This window comes from Ammospiza caudacuta, chromosome Z (genome assembly GCF_027887145.1).
Source record: "Ammospiza caudacuta isolate bAmmCau1 chromosome Z, bAmmCau1.pri, whole genome shotgun sequence".
NCBI lineage: Eukaryota > Metazoa > Chordata > Aves > Passeriformes > Passerellidae > Ammospiza > Ammospiza caudacuta.
The window spans coordinates 75,167,818-75,187,598 of NC_080632.1; the positions used below are offsets into that span (position 1 = coordinate 75,167,818).

The window sequence follows — 19,781 nt, forward strand, 5'->3', positions numbered from 1 at the left end:
AGCTATTGAAATTTCCTGGAACAGGGCACATTCCAGGTCTCTAGATGCTGGTGGGCAGATCAGGGAAATGAAATTCAGCTGTGGTGGGACTAGTAGCAGCAGAAGAGGAAAGAGAGAACCCATTAAAGATGTGGGATTTTTTTCTCTGCTTTCTGTAAGGGTATATATTTGCCTTTTAGAAGCATTTAGTATTAAAGTCTCCATTCAAGGAAACAACTTGGAGCTGTGTACATAGGAGGGGGGATTGAGACCTGGAAGAATGGGGGCAATATGTTTTTCTGTCTGTAATTACAACACTGTGTCCATGTTGTTTCTGTTTGTGCTAGCTAGAGATTTCTTTTTTTTAAGCAGACAATACAGTGTCTGTGATGCACTGCTTTACTCCTGAGCTCTTCACTGGGATGCTTCTTGCAGCATGTGACTCTTTTATGAGTTATCCAGCTGCTAGGGCTGGGCTTAAGCTGGCAAATCCACCTCTGCTCTTAGTCCTGTGAGGAGAATCCCTCAGGCTGGACCTGAACTCTTGCAAAACCCAATTGACTTCTGTGTAGTTTCACAGTGGTATCTTGTTTAGAAAAAGTCTTGAAAGCAGTGTACAGCCCCAACTTGAGAAAATCCCAGAAAGTGGTAAATTATTTACACATTATAGCATCAAATATCTGTGCTCCCACCAAAGACATGGGAAGCATAAATATGATGACTATCTGTGTTTTTTAAAGTCAGTTCAGGACTGAAGTTTGTTGCTAAGTTGTTTCACTGTCACTTCTGAGAGTTTTCTGCATATCTTTTGTACTGTTGCTCCAGTGAGCCTGGTTATTTCCAAATGCATTTGTATTTCTGAAGAGGCAGATGGCTGCTGTGGGAGGAAAGGAAGGGGATTATTTCTGGTAACTTCAATTTGTGTTTCCCCATGGAAAGGGCAATTTATGCAATTTGAGTAGCTTGTTTTGAATCTTCTCTGTTTAGTACTAAGCTTTCTCTGGGAGCTAGATTTGGTTACTCCTTCTAAACCACATCTGATGGCATAGCTTTTGTAGAAATACAAGCAGGAATGGTATTTATACCATTATACTTTGTAGTTTTTTAATATTTATATATTTATAACTATTTATATATTTATGTTTATAAGTATATATCTGCATCATGTGAAATCTGAAAGCCTCATTCTTCTGAAGTGAAATATTCTTACAGCAGTTTTCTCTTGCAGCTCTCTTCAAACCTGGCGTGAGATACAACTTTTCTCTGTATGGCTGCAAATCCATGGGATATCAGTTGTTGAAAAACATAACTGGGTATATGAAAGAGCTGCGTGAGTGCACTTTTATCATTCAGGATCTCTGAAAAGTGAACTTAGTCTGTGTCTATTTTTTAGCTCAGTGTTGGTAGGAGGCTGAGACCAGAATCTCCATGCAGTACTGCTAACTTCTGTTTGTTCTCTGTGTACAACTGTAACACATTTCTCCAGCCGCTTGCAGTTCCAAGCATATGCAATAACCCTGTGTTCTCCAGCTCGTGTGGTGGCACAGTGTCGCAGCAATTCACAGCCATTATTTGAACCACATGGCTGTGGTCCCTTCTACACAAGAAGAGGCAACTTTTCTGATTCATCAAGTCCAACTTCTAAGCGCATTTAGTATAGCTCAAAAAATGTAAAAAGTATCTATAACATTTCTGTGTTGAAATGAAAGCACTTCATAGATCCAAACTAGATCCTAGAGCACAACCACTTTGAGAATTGTATTCTGTCCCACACCAACCCTGTCTGGGTAACTGGGGTTTGACCCAGTGCTGAGCTTTGCTGGCCTGAAGATGCATTAGTGTCTGAATGCTTTCTGTTCCCAGGTGTCTGGACATGACTTTAGCCTTTAACACCATAGCTGTATTGTATTGTAACTACAGCACCGATTTCACTTTGAAGTTTAATGTGTTTTCTGCTAAAATAGTTTGCCTAGAAAACTGAACTGCTGACATAATCTGAGTCCTTGGAAATGGTGTTGTTTACTTCATTGCTAAGGTTGAAGGTGAGGTTAAGGCAATTTTACCAGAAACTCAATTGTCAGCCATTTGTATTTCTCCAAAAATTCTGAAAGGTTTCCCAGAAGAGTTTTCCATGTGTGTTATGAACAGATCAAACAGAAGCTTTCAAGATATAAGGACTTTGAGGGACTAATAATGCGTTGAGCATGCAGAGGAAACTTATTAGGAACTGAGAAATGCACAAGAGCATAGATTCATTCTAAACTTCAGATTTGCCTTTGGACAGATAACCATCAAGAGAAAAATGGATGCATTCTTAAACATGAGTTTAGCCATGGTGGTTTAAAGCCAAATGTCCTGACATTATACATGGCTGTATACATTATCTGCTGTAACACTTTCAGTAGGCCTCAGGTATTGGAATAATAATATATAATACATAATAACTTGTGTAAACTGCTAAGAGTAGTTCTGGTAAAATTGTGTAGTTTTGTTTTTTTTTTTTTTTGTTATGAGTTAAAGCCTGTAAAAGCTAACATGTGTCCTCTGAATGTTTATACAATCTTTAGGGTTTTGTTGCAGGAAGAAGGGAATGGGTCTGTAAGACAACTGACCGAAGAGAAATTTTTCCTCTAGCACCGCTTATTATCTAATACTGCAGTAATGATTAACAATTAGTCCAATATTGCTGTATTTTTGTAGACTCCTGCTAAGTCTTTCACATGTACTTTTACAGTAAGGAGTCTTGAGGAAAAGGTTGGAAAATGCTAGCTCCAAAATAAAACTGATTTGAATACTTACATGGTTTCAGCATTTTGTAATAAGGCAATTTCTCACTGTTTTTTTCCTTCATAACTCTCTCTACAGCTCCAAAAACTGCACCAAATTTTATTGTTGAAGAAACTTCTTCAGATTCTATCTTGGTAAAGTGGGAAGACATTCCTATTGAAGAATGCCGAGGATTTCTAAAAGGATATCTTCTTTCCTTTGCAAAAGGTGAAAAAGATGCTTTAAAGCCTAGACTTTCAGAATCAGGTAAGTTAATTGTGTGGATTGCAACTTCCTTGCTTACATTGTTCCTTTTTATTTTTTAATAATTTAAGTTCACTTTAATACAAAAGATGCTTTAATAATAATTCAGTTGCATTACTCACTGTTATAATTTGCTCCTGATATGTGACAAAGGCATTTAAAATGCCTTTGTGTGATTACCCCAGTTGTTTTCTAATATAAAGCAAAAGTTGGAGAAAACCCTGTCTCACTGAGGCCATAAAGTAATGCAGTGACTAAGTGGCAATGTGTCATGCTGTCCTGTGCTCAGATACCCTGGGGAGATGAGGTTGGGAGGTTACAAGGCTATATTTAATAGGTTTAAATAAATTTAACATTCTTCCAGTGCCTGTCCTGTCAGGACTGAAGCCTGACTGGCATTCATAAGAGGACACTCAGGAGGGTAAGGAAATGTAGTCAATCTGCAGCAGCAGCAGCACCACACTCCTATGCTGCTTGGTGCTGTGTAAGCAAGCAGCATTGCTAGGGTTCTTTATTTCAGTTTTCTTTACACAGACTGTTCTTCTGGTTTCATCTGCTCACTTCAAGACAGTTTTGCTAAAGCTGAGTTTGTCTTTTTGAATCCTTTTTTATGAAGTTATGCTTTTCTTACTGCTTCCAAACAAACAGGGAATCCAGAACTTAAAGTTAACAACATCACTGACTTAACAAAGAAGTCTATGAAAATACTTGATCTTCAAGGCAAAACGAGTTACCAGCTGGAACTACAAGCCTACACTGCTGGTGGATTGAGCCCTCCAAACAGCCTCTATGTGGTGACAAAGGAAGACTGTAAGTTGATTATCCCTGTCTTTAGCACATGGGCTGTACAATGTATATAAAGCTGAGCTTATTTTGTTGGTTTATTCTGGTCCTGTAGGTTTGGGCGTACAGTCTAATTTTTACCTTTATTTAGTTGGTTATTTATAAATACAAAAATACCCTCAGTTCAGAGTGAGGGAAAGATCCTTTTCTATTATAGCTACTTTGTAGTTCATAGTAATGTATGCATAAAAAATAACTTCTAACCTACTACTAAATATAGTAGAGTCTGAGCTTAGTTTTCTCAGACAGCCAGTTGTTTTTGTCAGGTTTCTCATTATGAATATCTGCTAATACATGGTGGGAAGAAAGACATTGTGGAAATATCGATCAGTTTTAAAGTTGAAAACAGATGCTTCTCTGCTTTGAATTCAGTTTTACTGATCCCTTAACAGAAGTAAACCCAAAAAGACAATTACAAGAAAGAGATGGACTTTAGAAAATAAGAGAAAAAAAGTATTTCCCATGGAGGACTAAACATTGGGGTGCAACATTAAAATCAAGCTTGAAGCATTTAATATCAATGGAAGAAGGCGTTGGAGATCTATTGGAGCTAAAGCTCAGGGATTGGAAGCATTGTAAAACATATAAAAGACAATGCTGTTTATGCAATTAGTTGTTGGCCTGGAAGAGCCATTACCAGAAACTTGGCCAGCTCAGGTAGCATGAAAATGCAATGCAAGTGCTTAAAAAGAGCAGAATCACTGTACCAATGAGTCTTGTGCTGCACATGAAGCCTTCTGTAATTAAACAATCAGAGAGAAATATCTGCTGATTCCTGTAGTTATCACTGAATTTGTGAATTCCAGCAAAGGAGAAGGGTGATGGTGTAGGTCACTGTTTGCAGACCCGCTGCACTAGCTGAGTTTAATGGAATGGTCTTTGAATTGGGGGGAATATTAGAAAAGCCATAAAACTTACTGATTATATTGGATATATATTTAATGCCTCCTCTTTTTCTTATCCCCCAGCTGTAGGATTAATCATTGCAATTCTCATCCCCGTTGCAGTGGTGGTGCTGCTTGGAGTGTTGGCCAGCATCTTCTGCTACCGAAAGAGGGAATGGTAACTGCCTGCCTCGGGTTCTCATCTTTTCCTGGAAGTGTTTGCTTCTGTGTTAGGGTTTTCCCCGATTTTAGTTACTGCCTGTTTTCTCTTTATACCCAAAGATGTCAGTGGGCTTTGCTCAAAGGTGGGTGGCAAAAACACCGTGTGGAAAGTGAGGGAGAAACTGAGCTGGAGAGAGGGCAGAGGGAGGAATGCAAAAAGCTTTTGCAGGAGCCTCTGTTCCAGTGAGCACCGTTTATAAACAGTTCCCAAATGGAAATAAGCTGGCGACATACTGTAATTTGTGTGCCCTCTACAAACAAAGACATATCATCTTCAGCTTTTAGTAAATGTGGCATATTAAATTCCCAACTTAAAAAAAAATGGGATTGCTGTTTTTTCCATTATACTCAGTGAAAGTTTAACACACTAAATCTTTGCACCAGATGTCTTCAGTATTCTGAGTTAAAGGGAAGTGTCCTGACTCCTTTTGTGTATTCACAATCTGTTTCAGGCCTTGCTATCTTTATAATAGTTTATTCTTTCTCTTTAAAGGATTAAAGAAACATTTTATCCAGAAATCCCAAATCCTGAGAACAGTAAGGCACTGCAGTTTCAGAGGAACATCTGTGAGGTAACCCTTATTTTAAATCTAGTATTTTAAGCTTCTAAAAGATAAAACCAGTTAAAGAATTCTTTTGCAAACTTTGACTCATCTGTTCCAATTGTAGGAAAAAACTCAGTGGCAGGGGGAAACAAGCCAATTTACTGAGTAACTTTTGTCAGGTTGTATCTAGAGCTTTGTTGCTGTTAATGTAGTTAATTGCAATGTTTGAGCTAGGAAAAGATTGTTGCATTTCTCTTCTTCCAGCTAATGAGAAGTGTCAGTACCTGATAAGAATACAAGAGTAACACAGGCATCTTTGTTGAAGTATTAGAAGAAGCAGGAAGTATGGACATCTGCCATATCCCATTATCCCGGTAGATACATTAGTTGAGATGGGCAGAGTATTTAAACAGCCTTCAGAAATGGGTTGTACAAAGACAAGATTTGGAGAAAGTTCTTAAAAATATACTGCAAGATCTCGAGTCTCTTTAATTTGCATAAAATACTTCTAACATTTACAGGAATGTGAGCCAGAAAATGATAAGCACTTTTTTCTTTTTAATGTATCATACTAGTCGCCATGGGATGAGTACAACCCACAAGCCACCAAACTGCTGTAATTTCAGCAACTTGTTGCTTTCAGGTTTTCCAGATCTTTTAGCTTAGTGTTTCCCCCTTCTCATTTTTCTCATTTCAGGGGAATAAGACACTTAAAACACTGGAAATGAACCCATGCACCCCCAACAGTGTTGAAGTGGTGGAAACACAGTCCACAGCTCCAAAGATTGAAGACACAGAGATGATGTCCCCAGCAGCAGAGACCACTGTGCCTGAAGATGGCTCTGACTCAGAAATGGAAAACCACGTTGTTGTCTCCTACTGCCCCCCTATCATTGAAGAGGAGATCTCAAATCCCCCTACAGATGAACCTGGGGGGTCATCTCAGGTGGTTTACATTGACATCCAGTCAATGTATCAGCCTCAAATTAAACCAGAGGAGGAGCCAGAAATAGACTTAGTGACTACAGCAGGCTATAAGCCACAAATGCAACTCTCTATCAGTGCTCTGAAAATAGAGGGCCATTCACCTGTGGAAGAAGAATTGGATAAAACTGCAGGTTACAGACCTCAAGCAAACACAAACGCGTGGAACATGGGCACTCCGGACTCTCCCGGATCAGTTGAAAGCAACAATGAAAATGCATCTTTTGGGAGCCCATGTTCAATTAATTCCCGACAGTTTCTGCTTCCCCCAAAAGATGATGAAGACTCTCCTAAACCCGTTAACACAGGGTGGTCCTTCACACACTTTTTTCAGAACAAACCAAATGATTAACAGTGAGTCCTCACTGCACGTGAACCTGCCTTCTGAATAAGCTTTTATGCCTGGTATTGTTAAGAAAGGAAGAAGAAAATTGCAAAAGGCATGAATTATTCTTGGAGACAGTCAGCAGAAGTTCTAGTGAGCTGAATGTTACCATGTTTAAGTTAGTCAAAGTGTTACTATTCCATTGTAATAGAGGCTGAGAGGCCAAAATTATAGCAATTTAGTTATTACTCTAGTAAAATATATTGGATATAAGGGGTTTTGAATTTACAGCCCCTGATAATTATAGTCAAAGAACTCTGCCTACCTTCCCACAGTACTCCAAGATAAACATGGTCTCATGCAATTTATAACTTGGAAAGATTGCTTTGCTTTGTTGTAGTTGTTCTCAACCGTGCAGACTCAAATGATGCAGCACCAAGAGATTTCCTTACTGAAGGTTTAATTTATAGCAAATCTCAGCCTAAGACTCAGAAACAATGTGGTTGGAAACTGTTCAGATCTTTTACCTAGTTATAAACAATGAGCAAATGAGAGTGCTATTTTTTTTTCTTCTCCTGTATGGAAGGTTATTGTCACTGTTTAACACTTAAAAAGCAATGGCCATTCAAATCTGTTGCTTTTTGACTAGACACTAATTTCTGTACCTACTGTACAATGTTTATTAAATGTTTGACTCAGGGGTACAAACTTGGGGAAAAGAAGTGTAACACTGATTGAAACCTCAACAAGAACTGCATAAAGTTTAAAACTTCCTTTTTTAAAAAAATACCTTAGAATGCTCTATATTTTTTCAATCTTTTGGTTAAAGAGTTAATCTTGCCTAATGTATTGCACTAATACATTTTGTATTTCATAGCTTCTGCTCCTGATCTCCTGCTTTGAAGTGGTACAGTAGTCCATTCACCCTCAGTGTTTAGCGGTCTTTGCACTATGCAGTAATGTAAGCCATGGGGAAATCTCTGTCTACTCACCTTAGCTGCTGAAGCAGTTTGGCACATGAAATTAGAGGTAGTAGGACTAGGTCCTTGAGGAGAAATTGCTTTTTGGATGATCTTTATTGTGTTAGCTTTGTATTACCTGCTGCCTGGCTGATCTTTGATCTTATGTGTCAGCCCAACAGGACCTTCTATACAAATCCTACCTGGGAGTACAAGGTAGGATTTCTCTAGTGGCAGGGAGAAACCCAGGGAGGTTCTAGTGCCACTAATTCTACCTCTCCTTTACCAGATATGTGATGCAAAGAAAGCTTAAATTATGTACATTTGTGTGCTTAAAGGAGTGTTTAGAACAATAATCTTTTAAAATGCTTGTTTTCCCATGTGCATCTCTAGACACCTGTAACTGTAACATTTCACTGTGTAAATTTCAGGCTGTGGCATACATGAATTTCACTAGTTTACAGGAGAAACTTTTGAGAAATTTACCTGTTTCTTGCTGTAAAACAGTGGGGAGGCATCAGATGAGCTTGATCAAAAAGGGTCTCCATAAAGTTCTAACTAATTTTTTTTTAATCTCCATTTCGTTAGCTACTGTGCTTTGTTTGGGGTTTGGATTGCTGTTTGGTTTTTGCGTTTTGTTTTTTTTTTTTTTTTTAATAAAAAAGACATGGGAATGGTTTTCTAAAGAAAACAGATAAGGAGACTGAATTGTCTAGGCTGCTAGTTGTAAAGGTGTGAGAGTAGACCAGGAGGATTACTTGACAGACATTTGGTCTCCAAACAGCATGATCTGGCCATCAAAATAAAACCAAGCATAAGGTTAAACCTAATCACAGCAATGGGTGTTTCAGTTTCAGAGGCTGGCATGTCTCTGCCTTCTCCACAGAAGGAATGTGTAGAGGTGTTCCAGAACTGACAAAAAGGCAAAGCACTAAATAATTACCATAATAGGTAACAACCTCCTGTGTGTGCCTCCCGGACTAGTGAGCTGTGAAGTAGTAAAAAACAGATTGGTCTGCAGGTCTGGCAGAGTGCAAGGTGCCTCTGAAAGGACAGAAAGTGCACATAGGCTTCATCTGTTGAGTCTCTGAGTTAGCAGGCTGCAAGTGGAAACACAGGCAGCTGACGTCCATTTGTGACCAAGCATCAGCACAAGAGAAGTGTCATAGCATATTACTTAGAACATTAACATGTGAACGGAAGCAGTTAAGCCCTTTGTGACTGATAGCTGGGAGGAGGCTAAATCCTAATAGTAACAACTGTTTTTCATAATTATTGTATTTTAGAATATTTCATTTCACTAGTATAGATTTGGCTTAATGTGTCCATCTCCTAAGACGGATTTTAGCTTTGGCTGCTATATGCTTTTAATTGAAAGCAGATGATGTCATGGACAGGGTGTATGGGTAGTGGTTAGGGGCTTTTTATAGAGCAGATTCTCAGTACAGAGGAGCAATCAGTATTGCATGGTGATCCAACTGAAAAAAAAAAAAACCTCTGTAGCAGAACAGCTGACCATGAAGAATAACTGTGCTTTTCATATGGCTGTGTATTGCAAGAAACAAAATCAAACTGCTATTTGAGAGTACTGGCAATTTTTAATTTGGAGACTGGAAATCAAGGCAGCTGCAGAGAACACACAGAGCTCTCACAGGAAGCAGTTCAGGACCATTGTCAGTGTTCATATGGTGAATCACTTACACGTAAGCATCACATACTCAGGTTTCCAATGTGCTGCTCCTCCTATTCAGTAAAGACAACAACATTTTAAATTGTTTCATTTCTTAGTGATTAGGTAAGGAAAGGCTCCACAAATGTATATTCTGCCTCCATGTTGATCTTATAAACTTCCTCTGACCTAGTTATTAATATCGGGGTTTTTTCTAATTCTTGACGATATACCTGGTGTTCTGATTTTCAGGATGCGGGTCAGAAAGGTCGTTTAACAGGAATAGCTTCAGTAAGGAGAGTGGGGCAGATGTGGGAGAGACACAAGCGTGTGCAGTATCTGTAGCTGTCATTGTCACTTAGTGCTGATGAGCCAGTAAACAGTTGTCATTCCAGCACTTGAAAGCTCAGCTGCTTCACCTCTGTGGTTTCCTTTGAGCCTATTCAGTGCTGCCTTTCAAATGCCTGTCTCAGATCTTCAGCAGTGAATTCAGATGCATGGGGAGAGGTGGTGCTAATGTGATCAGCCACCCCTAGGTACACGGAGCAGTAGGGATGAATGACCAGGAGAGTCAGGGAACAGACTTGCTTTCTGAGCCCAAGTGCCATGTTAAACCAGTGAAGCATCTTTAGCAATGTCTTTGAACCAAATACTCTTTCAAAGCATGGTGCTCTCTCATAGCCTCTAAATGCTTTGATAACAGTTGTAAGTTTCAGAGGGGATCAGATTCTTTGTACTAGTGCCTTCTAGCTTCCTGATGAGCCTCTTCGGACAAGTTTCTTTTCTGAAAAATATCTTAGGAATCCTAAAGTTTAAACAGCATTTCCTTACCGTCCTTTGTTAAAAATCTTACCCTTTATTGAACATTTATTTTTAGTTCTTTTGCTTTTTACTTCATTTTTTAGAAGAGTAGAAAGTGCAGCTTTAAAAAAAAATTAAAAAGAACCAAACAAAAAGCAAAATCCAACAACTTCCAGAAGGGATATGACCAGAAGGGATTGTGTCATGCCTAACTTCAGTCCTCCAGGATCAGTGTTGAGGTGTAGGGTATTAATGCCAAGCAGTTGCTTTCTGAAGAAAGTCGTCGGTTCTGCTGCTTTTTATTTTTGAGCCATACCTGTCATATGTGACAATTTAAGTTTTGTAATGGGTTTTTGTACTATTCACTGTACGTGTGGAACATCAGTCACATTTGATGTATCGTTGTGCACTCTCCTATTTGACACATTCATTATTTTCGGTTTTTTGACATGCCCGAGATGTGGGATCTCACGTTTGTGTTAGATTTTGGGATGGTAGATCTGCATGTGATATACCTCACAGAACTACTAGTTAATATATCAACAAAATAGCAAGCTAATATTACAGGTAGGCAGTGAATTACCTCCCCTGCTATGCAGTGGCAGTATAGGCAGACCTAGAACCCGATAACTGACATTTGCTGTCTTTATGATCCCTAGTTGCTGCTTTCATGGGTAAACCATTTCCAGTCACTGTGCTGCTTGTCATGGCACAATTGGCAGATCTGCCACGTTTCTTCATGCTTGGTTTGTGTGGGGGACCAGAACTTGACTTTGCCAGGAACGTGGCAGCAGCACACTCCTGCTGACCTCAAGCTTTAGGCTGCTCTGAAGAGGCATTTTCAAATCACCTTTTTATGTTGTTGTTGATAGGTTCAGCTGGGTAAAGCTGAGTGCTGTGGTGTTTCCTGTGGTCATGAGTTCACTCAGTTGAACATGAATAGGAGCAAAAAGGAAAGTGATTGGGTGCACTGGAGAGAGAAGGTGATTAGACACCACTCTAAAAAGGCAATGATAAATTGTGTGCTCTGTTTTTAAATAAATACTGCTTTGTAAATAGAATACTTGTACCCCGACAAGTAGATAGAACTATAGTAACATAATTTGATAGATATTAGAAAAATGTAACATTTAAAGAATGAGATTGCTAACAAGGCTCTGTGTACCATAAATCTGTGGAGAGCTTCCCATGTAAATAGCATCTTATATTCTGCCACAGACTTTGATGAAGACTTCAGTGCAAATGGCATTTAATATTTATAACACTAAGTCCTAACCCTTTACGCACACATGTGCTTGCATCATCATGTGCCTACGTGCATATGGCAGAGGAAGTCGGCTTACAATTGCCAAAGTGATTTTTTTGGAGTCCTGTACATGAATATATACCTTCTGAGACAGTTTTGTCTGGAGGAAGCACCTGCTGTCTTGTGCTCCTCCCAACACACTTTGCAACACTTGTGGTGCTTGCATTAAATGGTGCCCTCTGTGGATGAGGCTCAAAGATGCTGTTGGCAGTATTTGTTGGTTTTTTCCCCTTGTCTGTTCCTTAGCCAGCCTGGAAACACAGTCCCAGACCCCGAATACTAGACAAGGATTTACAAGTGTTTTAAGTGTTTTATTCCCTTTATTCCAGTTTAAGACTGTCTTAGATATCTTGTTAGGAGCTGTAAAATAGTTTCTTCCACCATAATTTTCTTTCCCCTCCCTCATTTATATAACTCTGGATTTTTCCCAGTGCTTCTCAGATAACCAGTGTTTGTTTCCTTTTAGCATGTTATACAAACAAACCTCAGATGATATTGGCAGGCTTTCTGTAACTTTATAAGTTGTCCCAGTGTGCATGACAATACTTCTCCCCCACAAAAACATCTATTAATTCCTTCTGCTTTTACAACTGAAACAAAAAAAACCTCAAGAGGAATTCTGGGTTTTGGAGGGCAGGGGCTCAGCCTGCCCGTGCAGGTGAGGTGGTCTAATGGCAGGGTGTTTCATGAGAGGATGGGGTTAATCCCTCTCCAGTCTCACTCTCTTCTGTGACAGCACTGTCCAGGTGACTTTGTGGTGCACCAGAGCAGATGAAATCCTTGGTTTTCAATTTGATACCTAACAAAATCTCTAGGACAGTCCCAAATCTGCATTTTGACTGAAAGCAAGCTTCAGTGGAGATTTATGGACAACTTCCACTAGAAGGGTCAAAACCTTTGCAGCTCACTTGGTCTCATGTTGTGCAAAAGGTAGTGAGTAAAACTAACCCAGGAACAAAGCAAAAAGTGAAAATTTCACTTTTTCATTACGTGGATTAAGAAAACTTTAAAAATTAGTAGCTCGAGCAGGGCAAAGTAAAATAGAAAGGTCACACCCTTTAGTAGTAACACAATAAAAAAAGAATTCTTGAATGACACTCTGTCCATGTTTTTTAAATGTGGTTCAAAAACGGCTTTGGAAACATTTTACGTTTTGATACCATGTCAAAAGTTTGTAAAGCTGGGGATAACAAAAAGAGAAGACAACTGAATCATCATATCTGAAACCCTACTTGAAGGTAACAGCAATTTGAACTTTGAGCCTGTTGTGGCACACAAAATATCAGAACTGGTGGAATCATACAGGTCACCTGAAAAAAACACACAACATTGTACTATAATGCTGTAACTTTAAACATATACTGTGAATAGGTTCAATGTTTTTTTTAGCTCTTTTTATACCATATTTTTTACAGCATAAATAATTTGCTTAGAGATGTTTTTTATGTTCTGTTTTTATGAAGATTTTAATGGACTTTTGTTTAATACTAGTGAAAATATTGTTTGCCAATTTGACATAGTCATCTATAGAAGTTAATGTTGAGAATAAATCAGTAGATTGAGCTGAAAAAATAGTCTTCATAACACACTAAATCTAATAACTCATTCAGCATATTTTTGTTGCTGAATGATACTGAAATTTTCCAGCTTCCAAGTCTGCTATTGAAAAATTACTTCTTTCACAATTTTAGCAAAATCATCACAAGGCACTTTAATAAAGCTGTAGCATGCCAAGTAAAATACTGATTCAACAAAGTGTATCAATATGAAAATTTATCAGCTAAGCAGTTAAACAAATGCATGCTTAAAAAAGGAAGCATGGGATCATGTTGGGGATATACTATTTCAGTGTGGCAGTTGACATTTAAGACTAACCTAACACTAAGATACAACTTTGCATACATTTTAAACCTAGTTTGCTTGCTTGATGTAACTCCTGTTGTATTGCTTGGGTGTCTAAAAGTAAGCATGTGTTTAACAATTTTGCCATAGTATTGCCATGAAATTTAATAAATATATTTTCTTACACTCTTATATGTCTTCATATTCTTTGCTTTCCCGTTTATTTTTTAAGAGTTAATTTCTGCTTATGCCCCAGTACAAACAGAGTTATTTGAATTTTGTGCCAGAGTAAACAACCACAGGATCTAGCAAGCACAGCCTTGGCTTCCTGATAGGCAGAGTGGATAGTAACAAATACTCCTCAGCACAACAGGCCCTACTATTTCCAGGGGCCACTGAAGCCCTCCTGTTCTTGGTGTACAATGCAGGGACAGGAAAAAGTCCAGGTCACTTACCTGTGTCCTCCTTGGCTTGTGGCTCTAACAGAGCTGGGGTTTGGTGTGTGATCCCCCTGCACACCTGGGCTGGGGGTGTGCAGACATCAGCCCCTGCAGACTCCGTATGGGGGACATCCTTGTGCTGGGATGGAGTGGCAGGATGAAGGGCCCAGGCTGTTTCTGGGGTTGGTTTGGGTGGTGTAGAACACTTTCTCAGCATGCTTTAGCGGAACTGAGATGACCAGCTAATGGTGATGGGCCTTATGTTTGAGGCCATTTATGATGGCTTGTCATTTGTGATGTATCTTTGTGACAGCCAAAGAATTTTGTGGCTCATCCAACCCACAGCACCTTTACTTGGGAAGGACACCTGAGCCTAGCAATGTGCGTAATGACAGGTCCTGCACCACAGCACGTCACAAAATAACCATCGTGGCATGGTAGCATTGTGCTCTCTCTGTCTCTTTGGAGGCATCCTTGAAAGTCAGAGTCAATTCCTTGCCTCACAACAGCAGATTGGTGCATTTGGATATGACAGCAACTGGGCAGGGTGTGGGAACTCCTCTGAGCGCTGGGGAGATGGGGGATTCAGCTCTTTTAGTGGGACTGAAGAGTGCTGCTCTGAAAAGGCACTTGGAGCTGTGGGAATGAGGGAAGTTTGATTGTTCCAAAAGTGAAACCCACAGCTGCCCTCTCCAGCCCTGCTACTGCTCTGATCAGAGCAGGGACACCAGGGAAGACCTCCAGACAGGACTCGCTCCATCTGTGTCTCAAGTGTGAAAGAATTAACAGGATGATGGCTTTGCAACATCTTCTGAAGATATTGCACGTGATCAGATATAGCTAATTCAATGCTTGGCAAAACCAGGTTAACCCAGCTGGGCTGTATATTTAACACTGCTCCTGGGCAGCTGGAATGAGTAGATACAATCATCATGGAGACACACAGCAGCAGCAGCAGAGGACCATGAACACAGGAGGTTTTTGCAGGGACCATGAACTGTCCCATATGTCACCATCACAATGAGAGTGGAGAGAGGGGGTCAGACCATCCATGTTTTCTGCCTGGTTTCAGCACACAATCTTATCTTCTGTTTGACTCTCCCTTTGCTGCCAGTGCTGGTTGCTCCCAATGTGGCATCAAAGTACACATTCCCCTGGATCTGCAACCACCAAAAGCTTCTCTCAATACACAAATAAAGCTTAAAGTCCCTCTGTATGAAACATTTGTTACCCATTAAAAGAAATCTGTATTATGGTAAAAACAATCCGTTCAAATGAAAGCTGCCTAAACATGATTATAAATGGGTGATTCCATTTTCAAATTCTGCTTTGCTGACACCAAAACTAAAAATTGTAGAGAGGGAAAAAAAATGGAAGCAAGTGAAATGGTAAAGAAAATATTAGATATTGCTCTTCCCATGTTTTCAAAAGACAGAAAAATTTAGGAAAATTCTGCCATGTCCACAAAAAGTGATTATGTAGGCTGCCACTACTGCCAACAGAAACTATTTAAGAGTCTGCAAAACAAAAAATTAGGTTGGAAAGCTGCTGTTTTGTGAGACAGAACATGGGGTGTCCGTGCTCTGCAGCTCTATTTCTTCCATGCTTCTCCATATATCTCAGTAACAAAAAGTGCTGGAAAAAATGGCCTGTGGGGATGGTGTTGAAAGAACTGGCACGGTTGTTTTCCTAGAAAGAAAGACTGAGGGAAGATTTAAAAAGAAAGAGCAGGGGAAGAGGAACAATGTCGTCTTTGTCTTAGTGCACAATGAACAAAGGAAAATGCTGTGACAGTGAATGGATATTCAAAAGAAATCAGGGCAGTCGGTCACAGCGCTGCCAGGCAGTCTCCATCACAAGGGGCTTGACAAGAAGGCACTCACAGATGAGCCAGTCCTGTCCACAGGGACAGACAGCCAGGACCTTGCAGAGCTGCAGTGACCACAGGTGCTAGCTCCAGGCTGTAATTCATGACTGAAATGCCTAAGAGCAGAATCAAGGGCACAACATCACAGTGCCCACAATGACTCAAACCAATGAAAAATGGAGCGGGAGAGAGTTGGGGAAGGGAAACACCTCCACCCCACCCTCCACCACCCAAGAAATTAAATGGTGATAAAAGATGGAACTGTCTGATGGGATGTGGCTGTTGCTCTCCCTGAATAAACCAGGACTGTACCTTTTCTACTCCTTCAAAGTGAGGAGATTTTCTCCTTGAGGGGTGATGCTGTCGTGGAGGCAGCTGAACATGCAGAGCTGGAACAATACATTTTCCACCCAGCTTACTTTGCCATGCAAACAGAATGAAAACTTTTTCTCAAAAGGAAAGCCTTCTCAAAAGGAAAGCCTGGCTGACAAAATAGCAACTTTTACAATAGGCAGCTATTTCAGGGTAATACTCCATCCAGGGAATGGGCAACTTCCCAACCCTGGCAGCCTCCTCCTCCTCCTCCTCCTCCTCCTCCTCCTCCTCCTCCTCCTCACCACGGCAGGTGTTCAGCCCTACCAAGGGGAATATTACATGTTCTGGGAATAATGTGGAAAACTAGTAAGAAAAACTAGTAAGAAAAATAAGAGCTGCAGTTTAAGGAAGGAGATTGAATTGCAAAGAGAGGTACAAGCTCTTGTGGCTGCTGCCTTCCCTACTGGCTTGCTCAGGTAGCTGCAGCAAAAGGGCTCCAACAGGCAGGAGCTTACCCTGCTCAGCACTGGGGTCATGCCTTGCATCTGAGTCAGTCCAAGCAATGAGTAATGTGACTAATAAACATTCCTGGAGACAGCGAGCAGCGCATGCAGGCCAGTTCCTGGGAAAATGACTAATCACTCTGCCATTCCCTGTCCATCTTTCCCTTCTCCTTCCCTGACCCAGCGTCAGTGGGGAGGGTGGCAGAGGGTGAGAGGGGCAGAGCCTCCACATGTGGTCAGATGTTCCTGATTTTCTCGTACCTGTCTCCTGTTCAGCCCTTGAAGTGGAAACCACAGTGGAAACACATGCCCCAGCTTTACAGGAAGAGTGGAGATGTACAAGAGGGATGTTTCTCAGACTGTCTTTAAAAGGATGCAGGAAGGATCCTTTTTTTAACTATTTAAACCACTCAGCATCGTTGCCATTTGTGCCCCCACTCCCACCAGCCTGCACCGCTGCAGCTGCACTGCTCCTGCTCAGCCTGCACCGCTGCAGGGTGATGTTGCCAGCCCAGAATTCTGATAGGCAGAGTTGGAATCAGGCATATGGGGAGTTGCTCTTCTTTTCCCACAGCAACGACAGAGGTATTTCCTACCCACGCCCCTCCCTGCCCGACATTTCAGAAGAGCTGCTTTTGTTTTGGAGAAGCACCGCCTCGTACCAAAGCACCCGGTATTCTGCAGTAAATTATCTTAAAATAGAGACCTCTCCCACCAGACGTTTGTCTTGGAACTGGTCTCCAAACTCTGTGACAGGAACGAAAGGATGGGAAAGGCGAGGCACATAAGGCAGAGCAGAGGATGATGCTGTTTGTAGAGCACGGTAGAGCCCCATCCACACCAGCCCAGCATGTCCAGAGGGTCAGGGGTACAGCCAGACAAATCTCCCTGCTCTGTGCCAGGTCACGACAGGTCACTAGCATCTGGAAAACCCCTCAAGCTCATAAGATGTGAATTTTCCCTCTCAGGCAGCCAGCAGCTCAGACACGACCCAAGGCTGTGTCAGGCCACTCCCACAGGGCTACACTGAGTAGACAGAAAAATCTTCAGCCTCCAGAAATTTTAGTTTTCACTCTTTTTCAAACTCTACACATTTTCCTTTTACATCCCAAGGCATCCAATTCCATTTTTTTTAGTTTCAAAGGCACATCTTGATCTGGTATACTTTATCATGCTTTTTCCCAGCCACAGAGGATTTCTCCTTCCCCATGGGGCTCCCAAGCCAAACAAAACTTTGCTTCTCCTGGGAGGACAGCCATGAGTGTCTCCAGTTTTTCTGCAAGCTGAAGTCTGTGTCTTCTACAGACTTTTTCCCCCGTAGTATCATTTGAACAGGGAGTAGACACAGGTGCACATCACATGATGGCACCACCGCTACCATTTTCCTTTTATTTTCTGTTTGTAGTAAGTGCCTGCATTTGTTTTTGACCACTGCTACCTTAAGGAGCACAAATCTTTCATCTAAGAGATCAGGGTGTCCCTTTAGCATGCAGGACAGGAGCTGGGGTATCCTTGGCAGGAATTTGTCTGTACCATTATCTAGGTGTAGGTGTAGGTGTAGGTGGGCTGAATCTAGGGAATGTGTGTGAGCTCTCAGGGGGCCGGGAGCACTCTGAGCACACTAAAAATGCAGCAGGAACCTCCTCACATCCATTGCTTTCACCACATCAGGTCCTTCCAGCTCACGGGCATTCAGATGAGCCTGTGCCCCTGGGGAAGTTTGTGGCTCCCCTGCCACAGGCAGGGCAGGCTGTGGGGTGCCCTGCTGCATGGCTGGTCTCTCTTCCTCCCCCCAGCCCCTTCACAGGCTCACTCATCCACTTTGAACAGAGAATTAAGGAAGAAAAATCTCCAAGTTAAGAAATTCTGGACCACTCTTTCAGTGTCTCAACAGCACTTTGTTTGCCTGCTTAAATTATGCTTTGGCAATCAAGGTTGTGTAAGTGCTGGTCCAGTGCCTAGAAAACATAACATTTTAAGAGGACTGTGACCTAGCAAGGTCTCTTGCAATAGCTTTTCTCACTTTTCTAAAAAAAAAAAAAAATAAAATAAATTATAATACCACAGTAGCAAGTATTTGCTCTTTTTTTTTCCTAATCTTTTAATCTGTTTAAGACAGGAAAGCTTCATAATGTACAATTTTAAACTGTCAAAATTTACACAACAAAAAGAGTCAAATGTAAAACTGGTCATAACTCACAAATATCCCCATTAAAACTGTATAATACAGACATTAAGCCACAGGTCACTTTTCTATTTTTAGGAAAGTGTGCAAAGAGCTAATTGTATAGTACATGTAGATGTTAAAAGTGATGCCATGTAAGCAGGTCTGCTGCTGCTGCTATAAAAAATAGACAAGTATAAAATTACTTCTACAAAATTGGTTCATTTTTTTGTTGCTTGTAATAAAAAAGTAGACTTGTAAGAACTTTCCTCCTCAACAAACAACAACGTTTTGAAACCAGTCATTGTAACTGTTATCCTGCTACACAGGATGAAACATAATTTAGCTAAATCAGAGAGTGGTAGGGAGAACTGTTTGTTCCAGGACCCACATGTGAATGCAGGAGTATGCTGCCCGATGGTGTATTTGTTGAACAGCACAGTCACTGTATCACTGCAGGGTGGGATGATTGCAGGTGTTTCAAGATTGCTTCCTCTGATACTACAACAGATATCCTAAGGACCACAAAACACAGTCACTGAGCTACTCTTATTTGTAACACCACACTTTGCCGTTTGCACTGATGCACAACCCTTAGCACTCACTAAACACTTAAGGGGTAGAGGGCACGGTTCATACACAAAATGCTTGGTTTCATTAGGACAGGAAAGGAGAGGGAATGAGAGGGGAATAATGTTCTTTTTCTTTTCCTTGTTTTTGGGTTTCCCTTTGGCTTTGTCACCTTCCCAGACGGGCAGCATGGTCTGGCTGCAGAGGTCGGTGTCAGCCGGCTCCCGCTCAGCCACACACGCACGCACACGACGGGTCCTCAGCACCGGGGTCCCGCTCTTGTCACTTGGTCCCACACGTGTTGATGTTCTTCCCGTTGGCAGCATCCTCCACCAGCGAGATGTGGTAGTCAGTGGAGAGCGTGAGGTGGGAGATGCAGCCCACCAGCCCGCGCAGGTACTGCCGGTTCGTGTGCAGGGCGATTTCCCTCATGCCCCCTGCGGGAAAGGCAGCTCTCAGAAACTGCTCCTCACCAGCATGGGCCTCTGCTCCTGCCTGGCATGCTGCACACCCAGCAATGCCACCCCTAGTAA

General features: G+C 41.3%; 2 protein-coding genes across 5 annotated transcripts in view; one reads left to right on the plus strand and one right to left on the minus strand.

The window, feature by feature from the left end:
- Positions 1-13,581, plus strand: part of LIFR (LIF receptor subunit alpha) — a 52,312-nt gene extending 38,731 nt beyond the window's left edge. For both annotated transcript variants that reach the window (XM_058824515.1, XM_058824516.1), the window contains 6 exons: positions 1,208-1,309; positions 2,845-3,012; positions 3,658-3,819; positions 4,821-4,914; positions 5,452-5,530; positions 6,201-13,581. In XM_058824515.1, the coding sequence (XP_058680498.1) occupies positions 1,208-1,309; positions 2,845-3,012; positions 3,658-3,819; positions 4,821-4,914; positions 5,452-5,530; positions 6,201-6,839 (1,244 nt within the window). In that variant the 3' untranslated portion in view covers positions 6,840-13,581. The remainder of the gene's footprint in view (positions 1-1,207; positions 1,310-2,844; positions 3,013-3,657; positions 3,820-4,820; positions 4,915-5,451; positions 5,531-6,200) is intronic.
- Positions 13,582-18,590: 5,009 nt separating this feature from the next.
- Positions 18,591-19,781, minus strand: part of EGFLAM (EGF like, fibronectin type III and laminin G domains) — a 76,647-nt gene continuing 75,456 nt past the window's right edge. For all 3 annotated transcript variants that reach the window (XM_058823514.1, XM_058823512.1, XM_058823513.1), the window contains one exon: positions 18,591-19,685. In XM_058823514.1, the coding sequence (XP_058679497.1) occupies positions 19,531-19,685 (155 nt within the window). In that variant the 3' untranslated portion in view covers positions 18,591-19,530. The remainder of the gene's footprint in view (positions 19,686-19,781) is intronic.